The 27,394-nt window shown below is 40.5% G+C and overlaps 1 protein-coding gene across 1 annotated transcript in view; it reads right to left on the bottom strand.

Moving 5' to 3' along the window:
• Positions 1 to 26,354, bottom strand: part of col22a1 (collagen, type XXII, alpha 1) — a 306,811-nt gene extending 280,457 nt beyond the window's left edge. The window contains exon 1 of the mRNA XM_072246143.1: positions 26,267 to 26,354. Within this exon, the coding sequence (XP_072102244.1) occupies positions 26,267 to 26,354 (88 nt within the window). The remainder of the gene's footprint in view (positions 1 to 26,266) is intronic.
• Between the last annotated feature and the right edge of the window lie 1,040 nt (positions 26,355 to 27,394).

Raw genomic sequence — 27,394 nt, 5'->3', positions numbered from 1 at the left:
AAATTTATTCCTTTGGCTAAGTATTAGGATGAAATGTTGTAGATAATGTGGCAAACTGTATATTACAATAGTTCTGCTCCAAAAATAAAAGTTACATTCTTATAGCATCGCTCATTGATCTGTCATTCATTGAAAGTACAATGAAATTATTTTCAAAGTGTGCTGTAGGAAAATGAAGTAGAAAATTTGTGTGCAGACAATTCCTAAGATAGTCTCAATCATGTCATCTGAGGTTGGAATATTTCACTTTGTTCAAAGAAAACAATGAAAAATTTAATTTCAATTTATCGTCATACACTTCTTCCAGTTGTACTGTGCTCTTCGTATTGAACTAGAAAGTCGGTTGAAATTAAATACAATCCCTGAAGTGCTATTTTCCCCAAACAAAAGATACTGATTCCTTCTATCGGTGTCAGAGTAGTCAGTGTCAACGCTGGACTATTGAGGTAATCCTATTTTCAACCAAAGGTATAGCTCACGCCAAAGTCACTTCATAGTGATAAACAGGTATAAATACAGTTTCCCCTGTACTTAAAAGAAACTGTGCTTGTAATATTTCCATTGTAAGTTCAAGTTCAAGATTAATTGTCATTCTTCCACACATGAATGCCCATGAATACAGCCAAATGAAACAGCGTTACTCTGGTGTAAAACTGAGTACCAACAGTCATACACAGCACAAGGCACATATAGAAAATATAAGATAGCAGTAAAGTACAGTCACACAAAAAATATATAGCCTAAGAACCTGAGACCATAAATGTTGGAGCAGTCTGCAGTCAAACACAATATGGTTTAGATGAGGAATGCACACACTTGGAATTAATTTGAAGCACTAGTGCATCTACCAAGAAATGTATTGATGAGGTTTTGTTCACAATCTCTCAATAACTAAACAGTGAAGTGATTTAACTTCTAGCCATTTCTATCCCTTAGCCTGTGACTTAGTTGATGCTGTCATTATATGTAAAGTGTTAAAAATACTCAGACCTGTGGCATACTAGACAGGTATATGGAGGAATTTAAGGTGGGGGGTTATATGGGAGGCAGGGTTTGAGGGTCGGCACATCAATGTGAGCCCAAGGGCCTGTACTGTGCTGTACTATTCTATGTTCTATGTTCTATATTGAGCACAGCTATAATTTTTAAAAAGAATAGCATTTAACATATGCCATATTTTTGTTAATTAATTGTTACTTTAAAAGAATTAAGTTACAACCAGAACTTATGTTCGTAACTGATTGGAATCTAGGGTTCGGCTGGTTGCCAAGGTGCAGCTGAACATAGTTATCGGTGACAGATGCATCCTGGTGGTGCTTTCACAAAAAGCTTCAGCAGAGTCGCTGATGATTTTATTTTTCAAAAAACCAATTTAAATGGCTACCACTGGAGTCGATTAGATTAAACAAATAAATGAAATTAATCTTTTGATTCCTTGGTTAATACCCAGAACTATTAGCTATCCATGGGGATTCAGAGAGGCACATTGCATGGAAACAGGTCTTTCATCCTGACTCATCCATATCAGATGCCTGTCTACACTAATCAGATTTGCCTGAGTTTGGCCTCTAGAACTTTGCTACCAATGGAGTTGACTAAATGTCTTTCATATGTTATAATTCTATCACCTCCTTGGGCAGCTCAGTCCATATAACTGCCACATTGTGTAGAAAACTTACCCCTCAGGTTCCATTTAAATCTGTCCCCTCTCAACTTAAATTTATGCTTACTGGTTTTAGACCCCAGCCCTGGGAAAAAGACTGTGACTCTACTCTATCTATGCTCCCCATAATTTTATAAACCTTTAGAAGCTCGCAGTAAGTGAGAGTACAATGGGCAGGATGAGAGCTCAGAGAATAAGTGGTCTTTCGCCACCTCACTTTCTATATATTGGAAAATAGGAAGTAGTGTTCAGAATGTGAGAAGGCCAAACAACGTTAGTAAACCATTTTTGGCCAACTGATTGTGGAAAGGAGATGCCAAGTATAATCCCGGGGACAGAATGGTAAAACCAGAGGTGCCTTGAAATGGACCCCAGCCATCATTAAAGTCATGGTATGATGGCACAGTGAACCAACTGGTGAGGATGCCATGCAGATCTGCCTGTGGTAGGTGCATTCTACCATCTGCAGCCTCAATCAGCAAGACAGCCAGGTGTAGGGAACCCACCATCTGCATGTTTCTCGCCAAGGCACATGCTATTCCCATACTGTAATAGAGTGATGCTCCTTACTATCATTTGACCTAAATGCTGGTATTTCCCATGTATCTCTGAGATCATACTTGGCATCTCTATTCTCAGAATAACCTTAATGGCATTGGTTCAAGAATGTGTCTCATCATCACAGGTATTGTCAGTGACATCGACATCACAAAAAGTTCAATCATCCCTTGCTCAAATTTGATCTAGGGTGGGAGGAAAGTGAAATCATGTGGAAAATCAGATAGTAGGAATGGAGGGAGAGTGAGGGTTGGGCCCTGTGCAGTGGTAGCATATTTGCAATGGACTGCTGTGAGATGGGAGTAGTTACAGGCAGAGACAGCCATTACTGTTTAATCTCTCCAGTTCACCACAGTGAATGGAAAAGAGCAATAACCCAGAAGAAAAAGGCTAAAAATGCTACACATTTATTCATTGCACCATTGTAAAATAACCTTATCCCCTACCATATTCCCTGTACACCCATGGCTGACTTTCCAGATTCCTCACTAACTTCATCTACACGTTTGCAGTTGATACCACCGTAGTGGATTGTATCTCAAGTAACAATGAGTTGGAGTGGAGGAAGGAGTTAGGGGGCATAGTGAGCTGATGCCATGACAACAACCTTCCCCTCAATGTCACAAAACAAAAGAGCTGGTCATTGACTACACACAGGGACAGTGCACTTTCAGTGGTGCTGAAGTTGAGAGGATGAAGAGCTTCAGGTTCTCAGGAGTGAACATCACCGATAGCCTGTCCTGGACCAACCATGTTGAGGTCATGGTCAAAAAAAACCTCAGCAAATGCCTCCACTTCCTCAGAGGATAAAGACATTTGGCGTGGTCCCATTGATGTTTATCAGTTCTTATCTATACACCATGGAAAGCATTCTGTCTGGATGCATTAAGGCTTGGTACAGTAACTGCTCTGCATGTGACCTCAAGAAACTACAGGGGGTTGTGGACACAGCTCAGCTCCTCACAGAAACCAACATCCCCTCCATGGACTCTATCTATACTTCTCATTGCATTAGTAAAGCAGCCAGTATAATCGAAGACTCCACACATCTCAGACATTCTTTCTTCTCACCTCTCCCATCATGAAGATAATACAAAAGTCAGCAAGCACATACCCCTAGGCTCAAGGAGAGTTTCTATCCCACTGTTACTAGATTATTGAACAGACAAGACCTCTTGTATGATAGGATGGACTGTTGACCTCACAATCTACCTCATGATCCCGCACTTTGTTTCCCTGCATTGCACTTTCTCTGTAGATCTTACACTTTGTTCTGCATTGTCATTGTTTTACCTTGTTCTACCTCAATACACTGTGTAATGATTTGATTGTTATGCAAGAATAGCTTTCCACTGTATCTTGGTACATGCAAATATAACAAATCAATACAAGTAACTTCCCATCCAGGTACAAGGAGCACTTGTACCTTGCATGGAACTAAATGGTGAAGACATCACTTGACTTTTTAACTTCAATCCTCATCTTTACCAATCGCTCTGAAAAAAAATCACCGTGAAGTTGGAATATGTTACAAATTCATTTTGATTGACAATGCATCATTAAATACTGTATCAGCGGGCTGGAAGGAAGGTGATCAAGGTGGATGTATTTATGTCAGATAAAACATGAGTTTTTAACATCGTGAGCAGAATTAAGGTATGGAAGTTTTTAAACAATTTGCTTGTATCAATAAATTGATTGTTCAAATCCATAAGGGACAAGAATTAATTATGTTCTGATATATTCTCCCACCACCAGCAGAGTTATGCAACTTAACTTCTCTGTGATGATGGAGGAAAGCATATTGGATCACTCCATTTTAGCATATACCTGAAACAATTTTTCCTTATGCAAGCTACACAAAGCAAGATAAAACAAATTATTGTTCTTGCAATGGTGCTCACCAATGGTTGCGCTCTATCAGAACACATTGAAAGATCTCTTGCCCGATCCCAAATATTTTGCATTTACAATTAACTGCCACAGGCTTCTGATCAGTCTGAAGTAGGCTAAATTTATGGACCAGCTGGCACCTTGCTGAAAATAAGTACCATTTTTGCTTTTTATTGAATGAACACAGCTGAGTTCAGGGAATCAACTGACCTGCACATGAAGCACCCTGTTATTAGCCACAGTTCTAAGCAAAAAGCTGTGCCCAATAAAAGGTACAACCTGTTTTGTGATAATCTCTTTATATTAAATGAAAATGGACTGAAAATAGTACTCACAGTTAAAGTGAATGCAGCGCATCGAGCTTTCAGTTAAAGACAGGATTTACATAATGGATATACTCAATATTAGCACATGAACAGAAAGAAAAAAAAAACAAAAGAGAATGAGATCAAGAAAGAAAGAGAAAGAAAAAGGAATTATGTTTGCTTCAATGACCTCAGCCATGTAAGATTACAGCTAAAGAAACGCTTTGGAGTATGGCTATAGTTGTAGCGCAAGAAACAGAACAACACATTTGTCCATGGCAAGATCCACAACGAAAGTGTGATCATTATCAGATAATTTGTCTCCCTGATTTTGGGGTGAATTTTCTGGCTTTTCTTCAAAATAGCACCATGAGACTGCAAATATGAGCACTTTGTAGAAATCTGCTGAAGGAATTCAGTGGGTCAAGCAGCATAGAGGGATGATAGGAATTGTCCACATTTTGGGTTGAAACCCTACATTGGTCCTGAGAGAAGAGAGGCATAATGGCCAGTATAAAGAGGGGCTGGGGAGTAGTGAAACACCAGTCCCAGGTCATTAGTGGATGTGGAGGGATATAAGATGATAGACAGGGGAAGGGTGCAGGGGTGGAGCTGGCATACTGTGGCAGGTGAATGATTGATGAAGACAGGCAAAGATACAAAGGGAAAAATATAGAGAAGGAGAGGGATCTAGGCTAGGGAAAGAGAGTGTGAAGACTGAAGACAGCTGCTGGAGGAGATAAGCAGGAACACAAAGAGCTACCACCTCATCTGAAAAAACACAGTCACTGACAAGATAGCACTCTCTCTGTCAGTATGTTCAGATATGGCCCAAGTGCAAAGGGAGAGATACTGAAGCGGGTCAACAGTTCACAAATTTTAATGCAAACAGGATTTTAAAGGGGAAAAAAAACCATAACACTCGGCCAAACGGGGCCGATAACTAAAACTCTCATGAAAACTGGATGCCAACACTCCGGCTGAAAGTAATTTCTAAATATAAAATGAATACTGCTAGTCTTCAGCATCATTCGACTCGATAGTCCACTTTCTCAGGCAAGGCCAAATGCAAGCAGGCAGTGTAATGTTACTGTGCTTTGCTCAAGTCTCAACAAGAGCTACAACGAAAGAAGGGAGTTAAATACCGCCATAGTAATTAGCTGACATGTGAATATTCAAAAGCACAATTAACCAATCTGCTGCTCACCCCGCCTGCAGGGGCCTATACACCCTGCAGCCCAGTTCATGGTTGTGACAGGGTCCTCCTCCCTTGGTGCAGCTCCTGAGGTACCACAGACCTGGTTCTTCTGGAAGTCCTGGATGAGCGACTTGTCCAAGATGTCCTTTGCAGGGATCCAAGAGCTTTCCTCTGGACTATACCCTTCTCACTCCTTAAGGTATTGGACCGTACCCCAGACCCGGTGAGATGCCAGGAGGCGCCACATAGTATAGACTAGGGAACCATCTACTAAGCAGGGAGGAGGAGGAAGTAGGGTGACTGGGTCTAGGGGAGAGGCAATAACCGGCTTGAGCTGGGAAACATGAAATACTGGGTGGATCTTCATTGATGCAGGCAGACACAATCTATATGATACCTTGTCGATGGCCTTTTCCACTACAAATGGTCCACATAGCACAGAGCCAATCTGCAGCTCTCAACTTTCAGGGGAAGATTCCTTGATGTCAACCAAACTTCCACTCCTGGCTTGAAGGCCTCACATGTCAGCGGAGATGATCAGCCTGCCAGGCACGTTGTTTCTGGGCATGCAGCAGAGAAGTCCCAGCTCATCTCCATGTGCGCTTGTAATGCTGGATCAGCTGTACAGCAGCAGGAACTCCTACATCAATCTCCTGGTCAGGGAAGAGCAGTGGATAGAATGTCTTCTAGCATTCAAAGGGAAGCATACTAATGGAGAACAAATGGAGGTTATTGTGTGTGATCTCTACCCAAACCAGTTGGGAGCTCCAGGACATGGTGTTGGAAGAGGCAAGGCAGCGCAGGGTTGTCTCCAACTCCTGATTCACTCTCTCAGTCTGGCCTTTGGATTGGGGGTGGAAACCAAATGAGAGGCTGGCCATGGCTCCTACAAGAAAACAAAGTCTTCAAAAAGCGAGAAGTAAACTGTGGTCCACAATCAGACACTATCTGAGGGAAGACATGGAGCCTGTATACATGTTGAACCATGAGGGTGGCAGTCTCATGAGCCAGTGGGAGTTTAGAGAGGGCAATGAAATGGGCAGCCTTGGAGAGTTGATCCACAATGACCAAAATGGTAGTGCTTCCATTAGATGGGGGAAGCCCAGTGATGAAATCCACTGAGAGGTGGAACCAGGGGAGGTGGGGCACAGGCAGCAGACGTAGCAGACCCACAGGATGCTGGCATGATGTCTTGTTCTGAGCACGGATGGGGCAGGCAGATATGAAATCATGGACATCCTGGAACGTAGATAGCCACCAAAATCGATCTTAATAAACTCCAAGATCCGTTGAGTTTGTGGATGGCCAGCCAGAAGGGAGGAGTGGCCCCATTCCAACACTTTGGAGGTCACTGTAGCAGGGACAAATAGCCTGTTGGGAAGTCCCCCACGCGGTCATGGTTCCAATAGTTGGGTGACTTCGCTTCTGCCTCTGTTCCGCAGATCACCGGAGCAGCAATGCACAAGCAAGGAGTGATGGGCTTTGGATTGGCATTGTCCTCAGATCCAGGCCCTGCAGCCGAGTCTGTGGTTGTGACACTCTCAATACTATATTATGTATCAGCTTGGATAGTGCACTGATATCTCTGGAAAGGGGAATTGAACCACAAGCTTCTAGTTAATATGAATGATGACACCAACCTAGAGCAAGGCGAAACTCCATGCACTGAAGTTATTGCAAGTAGCAGCTGCCAAGTATCAGCTTACAATCTCTGTGCATTTTTTAAGATATCTGATGAGGAGACATCCATGATTGTCTTCTGTTCCAAATAAAAGAGTTCGAAGATTCCTGAATAAATATTGAATCACTTCAGAAAAGTGTGGCATCATTGGAGAAAAATGAGATCACTGCAGGTGATAATAGTACCACAGGGAAGAGACCAGTACTGGTTTTGGCTGGTGCCTCAGCTTTGCAGAGAGCAAACCAAGAGCCACAAGGAATTGTCTTCAGGTCTCACTTATTACTGTAGGAGAGGTTGAATAAGTTGTAGAGAAGTATTTAAAATGAAGGGGTAAAAGTACAGAGGAGATGTGAGAGGCAAGTCTTCTACACAGAGAGTGGCAAGGACTAGGACTGCACTGTTGGGATGTTGGTAGAGGCAAATAGTAGAGGAGTCCATGGGTGACTCTTAGAAAGACACAGGGATATGAGGAGCAGGGAGGGATATAGTCAATGTGCAGGGAAGAGGGATTAGATTAATTCGGATTCATCAGTTTAATTACTTTGGCAGAACACTTAGAGCAAAGGCCCCGGCCTGTTCTGCACTGTTCTATGTTCTATAAGCTAGGTGCTGGTAGGAGTTTGGATTAGGATGTATTCTGCTCTCCTTAGTTCAACAAGAAAAGCCATGTAATGAAAATGTGAAACTAGCTGTAATCAGAGGTCTTAGGCTGTTAGAAATACTGAACTTGAGCAGACTGAAGCCTGACTGGCTATTGACTAACCATAAGACAGAGGAGCAGAAATAGGCCTTTCGAACCATTAAACCTCCTCCACTGTGACTGATTTATTTTTCCTCTCAACCCATTTTTCTGCCTTCTCCCTAAAACCTTTAACGTCACTCCTAAACAAGAACATATCAACCTCTGCTTTAATAATGGCATTCACAGCCATCTGTGGCAATGTTACACATATTCATCTCCCACTGGTTAAAGGAATATTTCTTCATCTCTGTTTTTGGTAGTTAATATAACAGAGTCCTTAAGTACTGACTAGGCTTGATGTTAACTGGGGAATTAATATCTGGCTTGTGTGAACCCAGAGAACACCTCAAAATGAACACAATTTAATGGTGAGCCTTGGTAATTTGTTAAAGCTTTCCCATTTTTATGCCCCATATCTAAGAAAGGCCATACTAGTGTTGGAGAGGGTCCACAGGAGGTTTACAATAGGGTTAATGTATAAGGATTGTTTAAAGGCCTGGGTTTGTACTTGCTTGAGTTTAGACGAATAAGGGGGATCTCATTGTAACCTGCCAAATATTAAAAGACTATGTAGAGGAGATGAGGGGAGAATGTTTCCATTTGTGTGAGAGTCCAGGATCAGAGGATACAGTCTCAAAATAGAAGGATGCCCCTCTCGAACAGAGATGAGGAGAAATTTCTTTCTCCAGATGGTGAAGGATCTGTGAAATTTATTGCCACAGCTGGCTGTGGAGGCCAAATCTTTGGGCATACAGTTAATTGGGCCATCAGTTGATCGGGAATTATTTGCGACAATTCCTAACGAAAAAAACAAATCAAGAAAATGTCCAGGATTCCTTTTATTTATTTTGGACACTTTGCCACTTAATTGGGAGAAGAGATTGTCGCAGAACACTTTCTAACTAGCATCAGTCACATGTATATTGTGTGGTCATTAGATAATACACCGTGCTTAGAGCGAACAGCTTTTAAATAACATCAGTTGTGTGCACTTATGTTCGAAAAGCAATAGCTGATCTTGTCACTGATAGTTGGTGAGTAATGAACAGTAAGGCAATTCAGAACTGTTTTGTTCAGTGTGTCTCAGTGGCTTGAAGATGCTAGAAATGGCCAGGAGTGAAAATTAAATGATTTCACCAGTTCAGCATTAGGAATTATGAAGAATTTGAATGTATTGATTGATAATTATCTTGAATGTTACAGTGAAATTGAAGATTTGGAGGATGAAATCATTGGAAGCACTGTTTTAAGGCAGTCCACTATCTGCAGTAGGTGTCTGTGTTGATTTTGTTCATTTGCAGTCAATCAAAAGAACACATCAGCATTCACTGAATGATTCCTCTGTAGATAACTATTAGGAACTAATACACAGATTTCTTGTATTGTGATAGTTTTGGTAATGTTCTAATTTGTTCCGTATTTCATTAAAGTACAAGATTTGTTACTCAGTTAAGTGGTAGTTTATCTTTTTCATTCCTTTTTAACTATTTCCATGAAACTTCAGTTAATTAGGGCAGCCGTTTAATTGGGCCAAACTGTGCTGGCCCCAATGTGTCCCAATTAACCGGAATCTACTAACTGAAATTCCATAAACCGGAAATTAAAGCGGAGGTTGCTCTTGATTGAAATGGGCAAATGCTACAGGCAGAAGGCAGGAGAATGGAGTTGACAGAGAAAAAAAATCAGACATGATCGAATGATGGAGCAGACTTGATGGGCTGCAGAGCTTAATTCTGCTCCTATGTTTGATGGTCTCATTGTCTTAATTTTGTCTTTGTGCCATGCCTAAAAAGAGGCTCAATTGATATCAATGGACTTCAAATTCAAACTTCACTATGAAAGGGAAAAACCAAAATCAAAGTTCAACACAAAATTTATTATCAGAGTACGTATATGTCATCACACACAACACTGAGATTCTTTGTCCTGCGGGCATACCTAGCAAATCTATAGAACAGTAACTGTAAACAGGATCAATGCACAACAAACTGTGCAAAAGGAAAGTATAAATAAATGTCAATAAATAATGAGTATGAAATGAAAGAGCATTAACTAGCAAGAGAAAGAGTCCTTAAAGTGAGACCATTAGTTGTGAAAAAAACAGAAATAGAATGATCGTAGTTATCCCCTTTTGTTTAAGAGCCTGATGGTTAAGGAGTAGTAACTGTTCTTGAACCTGTTGGTGCAAGTCCTGAGGCTCTTGTACCTTCTACCTGATAGCAGCAGCAACAAAAGAGAAAAAAAGCTGGAAGACAATTTTTGCATTCACTGTTACTAAAGTGGATTATGCCTCCTACTGGTGTATTAGCCTAGTGAATAGCAAAAGAATAAGTGGGCAGGGAATTATGCTACCAGATGTAACACCCAGATTGTGGGCCAAACAGGGGTGTTGTAGTTGGCTTCAGTGTCACCTTTATAAGGAAGTGCATAAACTGGCCAATAGTGAAACACCACACTACCCTCCAATGCTGAGCAACCTGCATTGGAAAGGAATCTGTCAGGGTTAGGGTTTGGTAGTCCAGTTCCTCAACCACAGCCTATTAGTTAACATGACTGAAAAGCATGCCACTAAGCGTACATTCGAATAATATTCACATGATTGAAGTTAAAAAGAAGAGTAGTACCTGTCAAACAGGGCCGAGCAGAATTCAATTCACCAAGGAATAATTAGTCATAGAACTTTAAACTAATACAGCATAGAAACAAGCCCTTCAACCCAACTCATCTTTGCAATCTCCTGATTTTTCCTCATTTGGCACATCAATCTTATTGCTGCCTTATTGAGACAATACCTTTTGAAGATGTCCTTAATGGTGAGCAGACTGGTGCCCATGATGGACTTGGCTGAGTCCACAACACTCTATGGTGTTTTTTTAATCTTGTGCATCAGAGCTAGGTGGTAATGCAACCAGTCAGAATGCTCTCCACGGTATATCTGTGGAAATTGGTGAAATTCTTTGGTAATGTACCAAATCTCCTCACACTGCTAATAATATGTAGCTAATTAACCAGGCCTAATTAAAACGTAAGCATTTTTTTTCTTAGAGGTCAACAAAGAATATGTTGACTCTGAAGAATCTCTCATGGAAGGTTCCTCACTTATGGACATAACCTTGTCTCCTGTCTGAAAACGTGAAGGTTACCAACACATCCTGAATGGTTATAGTAATGGAGTAGTTCCAGCAGTGTCTCCACTGGCATGTCCGTAGAAGGAAAAAAAATCTACAGCTAAATTCTGCTGAAACTATTTGATCTATGAACATAGAATGCATCTGAGGAACCTACAGCTAGTTCTGAATCAGCTCAGTCTTTTCTTCCCTGTTAGGAATGTAAATAATGTGTAAAGCACCTTGGTATTGTGTGAAATTCTCCATGTTCTACTGGGAATGTTCAATGACAGCTTTGGTTTCAAAGTTTGAAGTAACTCTATTATCAAAGTACGTATAAGTCACCATATACAATCCTGAGATTTATTTTCTTAGGGGCATACCCAGTAAATCCAAGAAACACAATAGAATCGATGAAAATCTTCATCCAACAGGATGGACAAACAAACAATATGCAAAAGACAACAAGTTGAACAAACAGAAAAGAAAAATAAGTAAATAAGCAATAAATATTGAGAACATAAAATGCAGAGTCCCTGAAAATAAGTTCATAGGTTGTAAGAACATTTTAGTGATATGGTGAGTGAAGTTGAGTAAAATTGAACCCACTGATTCAGCAGACTGATGGTTAAGGGATAATAACTGTTCCTGAACCTAGTGGCATGGACCCTGAGGCTCCTGTACCTTTTTCCTGCTGGCAGCAGTGAGAAGACAGCTTGTCTTGGTCATGGGTGTCCTTGATGATAGATGCTATTTTCTTGCAACAGCACTCCATGTAGATGTGCTCAATGATGGGGAGGGCTTTACTCGTGGTAGACTTTTTGCAGGATTTGGATACTTTGAGGTTTTGAGCTCCAATTTACATGGATATGAATGGGGAAAGGGAGTTACATGAATTATGACATTAGATGTGTGCCTGATCCCAGCAAACAAATCAGGTGTACTAATGTGCATAATGTGATTCACACACAGAAGTGTATAATTTAATTTGGTAATTGATAATCGGTTTATTATTGCACCAAGATTCACTAAAAAGCTTTGGATTGCATAAGTACATTGAGGTACACAGAAGGAAAAATAAGAACAGAATTTAGTGTACAGTTTTTTTAGTTACAGAGAAAGTACAGTGCAGATTGACAACATATATATATATAGGCTATTCCCCCTGATAATTAAAGTCTGGCCTGAAGACCAGTTTGATGTTATCTATGGACTTAACGTTGTTGAATGCCTATAATTTACATGGTACATGATTCAAACACAAAAATTAACAGTAACCTTAACAATAACCTATCCATCTTCCCTGCATGGGACAGTTATCCTGGAGAGCTTCTCTCATCCTAATGGTGAGAGGTCACCTGGAAATGTTAACAAATCATTTGCGGTAAAGACTGTAAATATTGTTGCCATGGTAGAGATCAGCCAGCTCAACACAGACCAGATCAAACCATATGTTTACCAGCCCTGTACTTTTTGGTAAACACAAGAGATTCTGCAGATGCTGGAAATAGAGGAGCACACTCTAAATGCTGGAAGAACTCTGCAGGTCAGAAAGCATCTATGCAAAAGAATAATAAGTTGGCACTTTGGGCTGAGACTCTTCATCAGAGTGAAGGAATTTCTTTAGCCAGAGGGAGTGAATCTGTGAAATTCATTGCCACAAATGGCTGTGAAGGCCGTCATCAGGTAAAATTGGATCAGCTGTGATGAAATGGTGGAGAACTCAATCGGCCAAATGGCCTAATTCTGCTCCTATGTCTTATGGTGTTATGGTATATTTAAAGTGTGGGTTGATGGGTTTTTAATTAGTAAGGGTGATGAAGGTTACGGGAGGAAGACAAGAAAATGAGCTTGAGAGGGATAATAAATCAGTCATGCTGGAAAGGTGCAGCAGTCTCAATATGCCGAATATCCTAATTCTGCTCCTATGTCTTATGGTCTTATACTAGACTTAAATTCAACAGTGGGATATTAAAAAGAAGGCAACAATTGAAAACCAACCAAGACAGTTGTGGAAGATAAATTCAAATACTGAAAAAATTGGGAATAAAATTCTGGCATTAGGAATGGCAACCTTGAATATTTGAAAGACTCATTTAGTTTGTTACTGCTATTCAAGGAAGGAAATCTGGTGTTCTTACCTAATCAGTTCTATACTCCAGACTCACAAATGCCATTGCTGCTAAATTGCCTTCTGAAATGCCAAGCTATTCAGGGGCAATTTATGGAATTAAAGAAGAAATCCACAACCAATACTTTACAGTCCCTAGTCAAGAGAGACAACATTTTTCAGTTTTGTCTTCAAGTTATTTTCTTTCTTTATGATAAGTATACAAACCATTCTTCAGCTGCATGATAATTTTCTATACTACATTCAAAAGACTGTCAAGCAGTAATTCCTTATATATTGTCACTCATGTTTATAGATCTGTCCTTGCAGTATTTTTTCACAATATGCAAAACAGACAGAACATACAGTAGACGTTATGAATACAGATTTCTATGATCCAGCCTCAAGCATCAGTAATCAGTATCAAGAATTTAGATGCATTAAGCTATAAAATATCCATTCATTGGAAGCACGAGGTAGAAGTGCAATTTCCTGAGGGGACCTATGTAACATCTTCAACATCTCTTGAGCAGCGCTGAGATTCCTACATGCTTCAAGGCCGCCACCATCGTCCCTGTGCCGAAGAAGTCTTCAGTGTCCTGCCTCAACGACTACCATCCTGTTGCACTCACATCCATCATCATGAAGTGTTTCAAGAGGCTCGTTATGAGGCACATCCAGATCCTGCTGCCCCCCTCACTGGACCCCCTGCGGTTCGCGTACCATCCCAACCGTTCAACAGACGATGCCATTGCCATCACCCTCCACCTGGCTCTAACCCACCTGGACAAAAAAGGCATGTATGTTTGAATGCTGTTCATAGACTTCAGTTCAGCATTCAACACAGTCATTCCTCAGAAGCTGATTGGAAAGCTCAGCCTACTGGGCCTGAACACTTCCCTCTGCAACTGGATCCTCAGCTTCCTGACTGGGAGACCTCAGTTAGTCTGAATTGGTAGCAGCATCTCGAACACCATCACACTGAGCACGGGGGCCCCCCAGGGCTCTGTGCTCAGTCCACTGCTGTTCACTCTGCTGACCCATGACTGTGCTGCCACACACAGCTCAAAGCACATCATCAAGTTCGCCGATGACATGGCCATGGTGGGTCTCATCAGCAAGAACGATGAGTCAGCATACAGAGAGGAGGTGCAGCGGCTAATGGACTGGTGCAGAGCCAACAACCTGTCTCTGAATGTGAACAAAACAAAAGAGATTGTTGTTGACTTCAGGAGGACACAGAGCGACCACTCTCTGCTGAGCATCGACGACTCCTCTGTAGAGATCGTTAAGAGCACCAAATCTCTTGGTGTTCACCTGGCAGAGAATCTCACCTGGTCCCTCAACACCAGCTCCATAGCAAAGAAAGCCCAGCAGCATCTCTACTTTCTGTGAAAACTGAGGAAAGTCCATCTCCCACTCCCCATCCTCACCACATTCTACAGAGGTTGTATTGAGGGCATCCTGAGCAGCTGCATCACTGCCTGGTTTGGAAAATGCACCATCTCGGATCGCAAGACCCTGCAACGAATAGTGAGGTCAGCTGAGAAGATCATTGGGGCCTCTCTTCCCGCCACTACAGACATTTACACCACACACTGCATCCGTAATGCGAACAGCATTATGAAGGACCCCACGCACCCCTCATACAAACTTTTCTCGCTCCTACTATCTGGCAAAAGGCACCAAAGCATTCAGGCTCTCACAACCAGACTATGTAACAGTTTCTTCCCCCAAACCATCAGACTCCTCAATACCCAGAGCCTGGACTGACACCAACCTACTGCCCTCTACTGTGCCTATTGTCTTGTTTATTATTTATTGTAATGCCTGCACTGTTTTGTGCACTTTATGCAGTCCTGGGTAGGTCTGTAGTCTATTACAGTTTTTGTGTTGTTTTACATAGTTCAGTGTAGTTTTTGTATTGTTTCATGTAGCACCATGGTCCTGAAAAATGTTGTCTCGTTTTTACTGTGTACTGTACCAGCAGTTATGGTCGAAATGACAATAAAGAGTGACTTGACTTGACTTGAATTTCCTGGAACATCCATCTCACAGAAAACCCAGATCAGGGACCCTCTTAGTTTGATGTGTTCTCTGGCACTGTGCTTTATGTCAGGCATGCAACTCTGAATCATTGAAGATTTGGACTTCTAAAATGCAGGACATCCTAATCTGCACATAAATGTTTAAGTGCAGCAATTAATTTGGGTAAAACAAGATCATCTGGCAGCAACTCTGTGAAAATAATGAACAGAATAAGAGTTTCTCCAATGTTCAGCAAGAAAATAATATTTCATAGCTTCTATTTCATTCTTTGTGAAACCATAAGACTCTGAAAAATTAGATGGAGTCTTGGTTTAATACATCATCCCATATCCAGCATTTCCAGTCGAGGAGGAAACTCAGCAGCATATTTAGTGGTATCCTCAAGTCTCTAAGCACTTTAGACTCTGGATCTAGACTTCAACATTATAACCTTCTAACCCAGAATATACAGCAAATGTGGACTATAAATATGGTTAAAGAATGGATTTTATGATATGCAGGTTTTGAGCATCTCACAAGCATAAACTGCATTGAATTCATTAGTTCAATAATTTATAAAATTGAGATAATAATTTCTTCAGGATTGGGATATCACTAGAAATGATAACATTTTCTATTTTCCCTAACTGTCATTAAGCATCTTCATGAATCCTTCCAGTCCTCTGGTAAAGATACTCCCAAACTGTTGTTGGGCAAGATCTCCAGGAACTATACCTACTGTAGCAACAATGAAGGGATGATGATATATTTCCAGGTCAGGATGGCGGGTGACCTGGAAAGAAACCTAAAGATGGTGGTCTTCTCATGAATTTGCTGCCCTTGTCTTTCTTGTAAAGTGTTGTCAATGCCTAAGCAACTGTGGGGAATTTATAAGTGGCACATGCTACAGACACTGTGTACAAGTGGTGCAGGGAATTAATACTTAGAGCGGTTGATAAAGTGGGTTATTTTGTCTTGGATGGTATTGGGTTGTTTAAGCTGCATTCATCCAGGCAAGTGGAGTGTATATCTGGTGCAAGGTATGACTCCTTTGGTGACACAAGAGACTGCAGATGCTGAAATCTGGAGAACATAAAATCTGGAGATCCTGAAATCTGGTTGTGCTCTGTGGCAGCATCTATAGTTGAAGTTCCAGTCCTGATTAAGTGTCTCAACCTAAAATATGGACTGTTTATTTCTCTCCATTGGTGCTGCCTGACTCACTGAGTTTCTCCAGTGCTGTTCTGTGTTGCTCCATGATTCCATCAGTGTGTTTTCCCTTAGTGCCTATTGTCAACATCATTACCAGAGCTCTTCAGTGGCACACTCAGTTAAGTACACAAACAAGAGAAAAACTGCAGATGCTGGAAATCCAAAGCAATGCACACAAAATGCTGGAAGAACTCAGCAGGCCAGGCAGCATATATGGAAAAGAGTAAACAGTCAACTTTTTGGGTTGAGTGTGTGTTTTTTGAATGTGTTGTTTCCAAATACATATCTGATGTCAAGGGCAGTCAATATCACACACAATTCAAAGTTCAAAGAAAAATTTATTATTAGAGTACATACACATCACAACATACAACCTTGAGATTCTTTTACAGCAGGCATATCTAGCAATAAATAACAAGCATGAAATAATAAGAGAAAAGAATCCTTAAATGACTGTGGTTATCTCCTTTTGTTCAAGAGCCTGATGGTTGAGGGGTAGTAACTGTTCTGGAGCCTGGTGGTGTGAGTCCTGAGGCATCTGAACCTTCTACCTGATGGCAGCAGCAAGAAAAGAGCACGGCCTGGGTGATGAGGATCCCTGGGTGATGAGGATCTTTGATGATGAATAATACTTTCCTACGGCAACGTTTCATGTAGGTGTGCTCAATGGCTGGGGGGGTTTTACCCATTATGTACTGGGCTGAATCCACTACCTTTTGTAGGATTTTCCATTCAAAGACGTTGGTGTTCCTATACCAGGCCGTAATGCAGCCACCCAGCACACTTTCCACCACACTTCTATAGAAGTTTGCCAGGGTTTTCGATGACATGCCAAATCTCCACAGACTCCTGAGGAAGTAGAGGTGTTGTTGTGCTTTCTTCACAATTATATTTATATGACGGGTCCAGGACAGGTTCTCTGAGATAGAGTCACCCAGGAATTTAAAGTTACTGACCCTCTCCACCTCTGATCCTCCAATGATTACTGGCTCATGGACTTCTGGTTTCCCTCTTCTGAAGTCTACTATCAATTCCTTGGTCATATTGATATTGAGTGAGAGGTTGTTGGTATTACACCACTTAGCCAAATTTTCATTCTCCCTCCTGTATGCAGATTCATCATCATCTTTGACACAGCCCATAACAGTGGAGTCATCATCAAACATACTGTATATGGTGTTGGAGCTGTACTTAGCCACACAGTCTGTGTTAAAACGAGTAGAGCAGGGGGCTATGTGTACATCCCTGTGGTGCTCCTGTGCTGATGGAGATTGTGAAGGAGATATTTTTGCAAATCCAAACTGAGTGGGGCCTACAAGTGAGGAAATCCAGGATCCAATTGCACAAGGGGGTATTGAGGCCTATGTCTTAGAGTTTACTGATTAGTTTTGAGGGGATGATGGTGTTAAATGCTGAGCTGTAATTGATAAAGAACATCCTGATATATGCACCTTTGCTGTCCAGATGTTCCAGGGTGGTGTGAAAAGCCAACGAGATGGCATCTATTGTAGACCTGTTGCTTCAATAGGCGAATTGGAGTGGATCCAAGTTGCCATTCAGACAAGAGCTTCAACACCAGCATCTCAAGTCACTTCATCACTGTGGATGTAAGTGTCACTAGGCAACAGGTGTTTAGACAGGTTACTACACCCTTCGTGGGCACAGGTACAATTGAAGCCTGCTTGATGCAGGTGGGTACCACACACTACAGGAGCAAGAGATTGAATACACAGCCAGCCGGTTGGCACAGGTTTTCGATGTTCAGCCAGGTACTCCATCCGGACCAGCTGCTTTCCTTGGATTCACTCTCTTGACGGCAATGCACGTCATCCTCAGATAAGGAGACCAAAGGATCTTTGGGAGACATGGGTGTGCGTGATGGTTGCTCCCTGTTCTGGAGGTCAAAGCAAGCATAGAGGCATCGGGTTCATCTGGAAGCAAAGCTCTGTTGTCCCCTATGTCACAAGTTTTAACTTTGTAGGAGGCTATGGCATTCGAACCCTGCCACAGTTGTCGAGCTTCCCTCGTTGACTCCAGTCTACTCCAGAATCTCCACTTTGCGAAAGAGATGGCTTTCCGGAGATCATACCTGCACCTCTTGTGGCATTCTTGATCTCCAGAGCTGAATGCCTCTGATTTGGATCTCAGCAGGTTCCAGATTTCATTGTTTATCCAGGGCTTCTGACTGGGGAAAACTGTGAATGATTTTGTGGGGGACACATTCATCCACAGCTGTTTTAATAAAGCCTGTTATGACCCCGGTGTACTCATTCAGGTCCTCAGATTAGTTCTTGAACAAGGCCCAGTCCAGTGACTCAAGGTAATCCTGAAACCATCCCTCCACTTCCTACAACCACCTCTTGGTTGTCTTGATCTCTGGAGCCTTGCTCTTTAGGTTCTGTCTGTATACAGGTAGCAGGAATACAGCCAAATGATCCGACTTACCAAAATGGGGTCTCAGGAAGGAACAATAAGCATTCCTTATTGTGGTGTAGCAGTGGTCTAGTGTGTTGGGACTTCTGGTGCAACAGGTTATGTGCTGGTGATAACTGGGCAGAGTTTTCTTCAGACAGACCTGGTTAAAGACAACAACTATAATTTGAAATGCATTGGGATGAGCTGTTTCTTGTTTACAGACAACATTGTGCAGTTTTATGGGAGTGCTTGCTTATAATCAGCTACTGGGCCTATATAAATTGTGGTCAGGATCACAGATGAAAGCTCCTGAAGCAAATAGAATGGTCTACATTTAATCATCAGTTGATCGAGTCAGGGGAACAAGAAGTTGATGTAACCCCAACGTCCGTACACCTATGAGAATTGACATAAAAGCACAGGCTGCCACCTCTTTCCTTATCAGAGATCACAGTATGATCTATTCTGAGAATCGTAAAACATTCTAGTCATATCCCTTCATCTGGTGTATCCACACTTAACCAAGTTTCATTACAACAAACAATTGAGATCTAACTCATCTGTCACTGCTACAGCAGCCTAGCCCTGAGATAGTCAATCTTATTTTCCAGTGACTGTACATTCATCTCATTTCTCTATGCTTCACAGACAAGAGGAAATCTGCAGATGCGGGAAATCCAAGCGGCACAGACAATATGATGGAGGAACTGCCAACATCTATGGAAAAGAGTACAGTCGATGTTTCGGGCCAAGACCTTTATACACTTCAGCATGGTTTGAATTCTGCCCCTCCTACCGTGTTGTCAGCCATGGCATTGACTCTTAAATGTGCTGCACTTAACTACTCTGCATTTAACCATCGATCATTGTCATAATTTCATTGTCTGTTGTTAAGAGGAAACTTATGTGGGCAGATTGCAGCAAAAGTAGTTCAAAAGGAGTATATTTAAGAGGAAAACTGATTCAATCTCCTACAGCCCACAGAGTGTTGTCAATGTACACCAGCACCATCTCTCAATCCATGTTTTTGGCCAAACCTTGGCACATTGGTCCTCTCATTACACAAGCTGATAAGTATTCTAATTGAATAGAAAAGGCATTACTTAGATGAATTGAATTTTTCCCACTTTTTCTGAACAAGATATCCTTTGCAGTTTTCCAAGTATTTGGGTAGACGCCAGTGTTGCAACTGAATTTGAATTGCTTAGGCTGGAGATACGGTGATTTTTGTACATGGTTTTCAGCACTGCATTTGGGATGTTTTCTGGTTCCATACCCCTTGGAGTACTCAATGGTCTTAGCCATTTGTTAACAGCAAATGGCTAAGATCACTGAATACACCAAAGTGATGGTGGGGATTTCAGAAGGAAGGGAAAAAGGATTTTCCATTTGTACTGAAAATGGCTGTCAAAGCATTACTCTTGCCTGTATGCTGGGCCTTGCTACAGTTTAGGATGGGGATAATTTTTCAGAATTTCTAAATTGTCCCAAATCCAACAAGATTTCTATACCCAAACAAGAGAAAATCTGCAGAGCTGGAAATCCAAGCAACACACACAAAATGCTGGAGGAACTCAGCATTTATCACATATATGGAAAAGAGTAAACACACAATGTTTTGGGCTGAGACCTGATGAAGGGTCTCAGCCTGAAACATCAACTGTTTACTCTTTTCCATAGATGCTGTCTGGCCTGCTGAGTTCCTCCAGAATCTTGCATGTGTTGCTAAGATTTCTATATCTCAGGACTCTGTTTTATTTTCCCATCTTCATTGCTCCTCCATTGGTGGCTGTGTCTTAATCTGCCTAGGTTGGATTTCAGAAAATTGCTTCTGAAATCTTTTTTTTAACTTTCTGCCTCTCGTTTCTCCTTGAGGTTATTTCTCGAAACCAGTACTAATATCACCTTTTAAAATTATCTTGAAGTGCTTTAGCTTGTTAAAAGTGCTATATAAATGCAGGTTCTTGTTCTGCATTCAATTATACATGAAAATAATTTTATCTGGCTTATTCAGCCCAAAATTTGTACAGTTACACATTTTTTCTTTGTTGATTATTACAAATAATAAATGAGATAATTAATTCCTGTGGTTGCAAAATCCAGGCCTTAAGGGGAAAGAGGCCAGCAGTTGTACAGTAAGTCCAGTTGGGCCCAGCAAAGGGTTGGTGATAAAGTAAGTGGCCAAACCTTGGAATCCTGAGCAAAGCCTCCAGTGGAGCCATATTGGAGGAGACAATGAATTGAATGTGGAGATTGAAAGTTTGGAAAGAAAATTGAAGGCTAGGGATTTAGCAAGGCCCAAGGCTAATTGTTTGTTTAATGTTGAAAAGGTTTTAGAGCAAAGGGTAAATTTGTTTATCATTGTTGCATAAACCAAGTTACAGTGAAAAGCTTGTTTGCATACCACTCATCCGGATCAATTTATTACAACAGTGTATTGTGGTAGAGCAAGGTAAAACAAATGAATACAGAATAAAGTGTTGGTGGGTGAGATCAGTGATTGCTAAAGCACCTGGAGGAGGAATCATTAGTTTAATCTTAGAGGCCAGTGAAGAAATTGTGAAGGCCCTTGTAGAGATATTTGCTTTGATATTAGCCACTGGATAAGCTTGAGAGGACTGGATGGTGGCTAATGTTGTTCTATTGTTCAAGAAAAGTACCAAGGACAGGTCAAGATCTACAGGCTAGTGAGCCTGACTTCAGTTGTAGAGAAGTTACTGGATGGAATTTTGAGGTCAATATCAATCAACACTTGGATAATTAAGGTCTAAATATGAATAGTTTTGTACATGAAAGGTCATAACTGACAAACCTTTTGGGGTTTCTTAAAGTGGTACCTAGGGATATAAATATAGGTAGGGCAGTAGATGTTATTTATATGGACTTTAGTAAGGTCTTTGTCCAGGTCCAAGTGGCAGGCAGATCTGAATAATTAGGTTGTTGGGATTCAAGGGGATCTAGTGAAGCGGATTCATAATTGGCTCAATGATAAGAAGCAGCACGTGATTGTTGCAGGTCATTTCTCCAGCTGGAGGCCTGTGACGAGTGGGGTGCCCCAGGGGCAGTGTTGTGTCCTCTGTTATTTGTTATTTATGTAAATGTTTTGGACATGAATGTACATGATACAATTACCAGCTTGCTAAATTAAGGGGTCTTGTTCATAGGGACGCAGACTACAATGAATTACAAAGAAAACATGATCAGTTTTGAAGTTGGACTGAGGAATGGCTAATGGATTTCAATTCTGATAAGTGTAAGTAGATGCATTTTACACCAATTCCATTTTACACCAATCAGGATATGTTATGCTTATAGTCATCTGTGAGTTTAAAAACAGTAGCTTTTCTTCTATGAGTTATGAATAGCGGACAGCTGGTAAAGGTAGAATTTATGGCTCGTTCCAATCTCCCATGATATTACGGCCTGCTAAACCTTTTCCAAGGAAAGTAATTAAGGGTCAACCATACTGCTGAATGGCTGGATCACAGTCATAGAATTATCTTGAATAAAAGCAGGAAGTACAACACAGGACAAATTGTACAGTACAGAAACAGGCATTTCAGTCCACCATGATGCATCACTAAACTAATCCCGTTGTCCCCAAACATGATCCATATTCCTCTATTCCCTGACTGTTCATGACTTTGTGCAAATATCTGTAAAACACTGATATCGAATCTGCTTCAAACATCTCTCCAGAAATGTATTCCAGGCATCTGCAATTCCCTACACAGAAAACTTGCCTCACACATCTCCTTTCAACTTTCCCAATCTAATCTGAAATCTATTTCCTCAAGTATTTATACTTCTCCTCTGGGGAAAAGACTTCAACTACCTTTCCCATCTGTGCCTCTCATTATTTTATGTACTTCTGTTAGGCCACCCCTCAGCCTTTGATGCTCGAGAAAGCATAATCTAAGTTCATCGACCTCTCCTTATATCCTTATAAATAATACACTCCAATCCAGGCAACATTCTGGTGACCTCTTCTGAACCCTTTCCAAAGCTTCCATATCCTTTCTATAGTGTAATGATCAGAATTTCACACAATACTCCCAAATGTACAGAGCTGCAACAGGACTTTCCAGGAATAGCAACTTGCTGGAGAAATAGTGAATCAGGTGAGTTTCTTGGATATAAACCTTTCACTGTGAAGGATCTCTGTTTTTGGCTATACAGGTACTTTTTTTTATTCTGGACACAATGCACAATGTAAACTCCAACTTCACAGTAGAAATCTTAAACATTGTAACAGTGAAATCTATTACACCCTTAATCTTTCAGAAGTCTGCAATACTGATATATCCTGCTAAATCCTTTGGCTTTAACAGAAGGAGATGGGCACACCTCCTTGAGCAGAAACATTAATAATGTTGTTTAATCAGCAAATTGCTGCTAATTGTTCCACACTGTAAATAGTTCTAACCTCAGCATTAAACTGGCTCAATGACAGGGCCAGCAGACTGATGGTCTCCCACTTCAGTTATTCGGGTTTAATCCTGGCCTCAGGTGCTGTCTGTATGAAGCATGTACATTCTCCCTGTGATTGTGTGGATTCCTCTGGTTGCTCCAGTTTACTGCCACATCCCTTAAATGTGTGGATTGTTTTTGTAAGCTGCCCCTAATGTGCAAGTGAGCGGTAGTATCTGAGGCAAATTGATGGGAATGTGGAGAAAATAGAATGGAATTAGTGTAGGATTAATGTAAATGGGAGCTTGGTGATTGGCATGCATTCAATCAGCCTCTTTTCATGTTGTTCGACTCTAACTTTTGTGTCTTTATTACTATCCCCCACTGCTGATTTCATAATGTCTCCATACTGACCATGTTCTATTCCTTTTAAAACCTTTCTGTAACTGGATAGTTAAACTATACATAAATTGCTAACAACAGCTTAACTCAGCATAAGTCTAAATTAAGTATTTGCTTTTAAATTTCTACAGAGATAAAACTAATAATGCAGCTTGTCTTTTCTATGATTTCCTTTGCTTTGGCTACTGTATATCATTATTCTGCATCTGCTAAGTTCTCTCTGTTCCTTTCAATTCAGACTATTTATGGTGCATTCCTTTCCTTATTTTTAACTTGCAAAATGTATTGCTTTACAACTGGGACACTACAACAACAATTTTGATGTCTGGTCTTGAGGAAACAAGACCACAAGCAATGAACCACAACTATTGCTCCCAACCACACTATAAACTTAGCCTAATTTGAGAAAGGACAATATTTATTTTGTGCCCTTCATGATTTCAGGATGTGGAAAGACTTTCATAGACAATTAAGTACCTATTAAGGTTTCTGTAAAACTACTGAATTAGCTGTATCATATTCTCACAAACCGAGAAAGGAATGGATAATTTATTTTGATAAGGATGGAAGATAAGTGGAAGCTAAAGATTGGGCAGCATGTAGGGTAGCTGGCACTTCTTTGTTTCTTTTTTAATCTTTTTATTAGTTTTCAAGTTCATAAACATAATAACAATAGTGATACAAAGAGACTGAAATTACATTATTGGTAATAAACATATACAAGAGAAACTACAAATAGTACAAGTGTAATAGACTTCCAAACTCTTGAGATAATTAATCATGAAGAAAAAAGTAAAAAGAAAAGGATATCACAAAGAAAACCCCTAAAAAACAAAAAAACTAAGAAAAAGAACTAAATTACTAGACCCAAAAAAAAACGAACAGAACAAAACAAGACTGAACCAGTGTATTAGATCGAATACATTCATTAATGTCGTTAACTCTGCTGCTCTATTCATATATTCTAAATTAATAAAAAGGATTTGGAAAAGGTCAGCTGGCACTTCTTCCAGTGCCTGTGATTAGTAATTAAGGTTCAATTCCCACCACTGCCTGTAAGAAGTTTGTACATTCTCCCTGTGGTTGTGTGGATTTCCTTTGGGTGCTGCATCTTCCACCTACGTGCCAAAGAGGTCCGGGTTAAAGTTAGGGAGTTGTGGGCATGCTATGTTGATCCTAAAAACATGGTGGCACTAGGAATTCTGCAGATGCTGGAAATTCAAGCAACACACATCAAAGTTGCTGGTGAACACAGCAGGCCAGGCAGCATCTCTAGTGCCTGGCCTGCTGCATTCACCAGCAACTTTGATGGTGACACTTGCAGGCTGCACAGCTCAATCCTCACTGATTTCATTTGATGCATAACAATGTATTTTACTATGTGTTTCAATGCACATGTGACAAATAAAGCTAATCTTTAAATAATAGTTATTACATTAGTTGGTGAATTCCTTTGTTTTCTTCAAGTAGTATGACAAAGATCCTTTTAAATCACCAGAAAGTGTCTCGGAGAAGGTGATAAGATGGTTCAATTCTGAAGGATTTGCTGGGTGTATGTATGTATAACCAAGTGTGAATCTTCGGCTTCACAGAGGTGAAACACAAATCAAGTTATGGTGAAACTTTATAAAATGATGACTTGACCACACCAGTGACTTGCAACCAGTTCTTGTAATCATATGGACAAGGTTTGGAAAGGATTTGCTGAAATTATTCCGTGAATGAGGAAGCAACATTGCAAGGAAAGATTGGAAAAGTTTTGATAGCTGTCCTTAGAATAGCTAAAATTGGAAGAGGAGATTTTGAATGAGCTGTTCAAAATAATGACATGTGCAGACAGAGAGAAAATATTTCCATTCAAAAACCAAAGATTATAGTTTATGCTAATTGGCAAACAAACCAATTTTAGCATAAGGCAAAAGGATTTTATACAGTAATAGTTACCATACTGAAGCGTTTCCTGGTAGAATTGTGGAGGCAGTGGTATTTCAAGTACAGCTTTGGATAATGAAGGCTGCAGTAAGCTACACAAGAATTGCTCTATGTTTATTCATAATATCTGGGCACCCATATTTGGTGACAGGACAGTGTGATCATTCGAAGTCCCTCACTAAAGATCTACCATCGCTGCAGACTTCATAGTTTGGATAAGAGGAACAGTGAGGAGGTCAGTGAAACTAACTCACACAATAGATAGGGCAGTAAAAAAGGAGAATATAACAAATGAGCCTAGATAGGTGCTGATAATAAAGAGGGCAATGTGGAAACTTGGAAAACTTTAGACATAGGCATTTTTATAATCACCAGCATTTGTTGGGACAGAATAACAGTTAAAAATTGAATTCAATTGGTATTTAAAATGCAGAGCAAAACAATGAGGAAATGAACAAAGAGATCACACTAAGTTTTAAACAGAATGAAGTTGCTCCATTCTGTAATTTCTACACCTCCATGGACAAATGAGCCAAAGGCTACTTGGAATTAAAATGATTTTAATCATATCTGACCAGACGTACTTTTAGTAATACAACTGGTACCATACCTGCTCGCTCTGCGATCGTCTCCTCTCCAAACCATAATGACAGAACTATGACGAAATATAAAGCTCGAGACATAGCTCGAAGCACCATCTCTTCTTCTTAGTAAGAAGTATTAGGACATTTAACCTGTGGCAAAATAAAAGAAGATTAATTGTTAAGTCATACAATGGTTCTGGATTGCTATTAAACAAGCAAAAGTCCAGCCAGGTGTCTTCCTGCAAGTTCCTACTCTTCTGTAAACCACAATTATACATTTTGATGCTTGAGCTACTAGAAAGCTTAAAAATTACTATTATAACTATCTTTTTTTTCCATTTTGCATCAATTTGCTGAAGGATTAAGCTATATCTTTTATTTATTTATTGAGATACAGCATGAAATGGGCTCTTCCAGCCCTTCAAGTGACACAGCCCAGCAACCCCTTAACCCTAGCTGAATGATGGGACAATTTACAATGAACAATTAACCTACCAACCGGTACATCTGTGGTTTGTGGCAGGAAAATGAAGCAACCAGAGAAAACCCACACATTCCATGGGGAGGACGTGCAGACAGATGACACTGGAATTGAACTGCAATGCCCTAAACTGTAATAACCACTATGCTACCATGGTCCTTATTCCCTGGAAGAAGAGAAACACAGAGATTTTTTCCTCAACAAGACCAAACCATATGACTTGGGACAGTGATCACACATGCAGCGATAAACACTTTCATCCTTTTAGCTAAACTGGTAAACAGATCAAAGTTAATACTGGAATGTATAATCATTTAAAAAATGCTTTATATACTTAGCAGGTCAAGCAGCTCTCACAGAGCTAGAATCAGTGCTTATATTTTAGACCAATAACTTTTTGTTAGGGCTGTAAATAGTTGGAAGAACAGGCTTTAAAATGCAGAGAAGGTAGAGGAGAGAAAGAACAATTTGAATGAGTGAATGAAAGGAGAGATTAAATAACAAAATGTGTGATACTGCAAGGTAATGAAGGCCTAAAGAAGGTACAAATGAAGAATCATTATCTAACAATGCCAAAGAAAGGCTAAATGCTGAAAATTCTCTTTGAAATGATTTGATCCCCAGACAAGGTCCCTGTAGCCATATTAACTTCATAGTGTACTGGAACTATGCG

The sequence above is a fragment of the Mobula birostris genome, chromosome 1 (genome assembly GCF_030028105.1).
Source record: "Mobula birostris isolate sMobBir1 chromosome 1, sMobBir1.hap1, whole genome shotgun sequence".
In the NCBI taxonomy this organism is placed as follows: domain Eukaryota; kingdom Metazoa; phylum Chordata; class Chondrichthyes; order Myliobatiformes; family Myliobatidae; genus Mobula; species Mobula birostris.
Note: the sequence above shows the minus strand (reverse complement) of the source record. Positions and strands in the feature narration are given on the sequence as shown.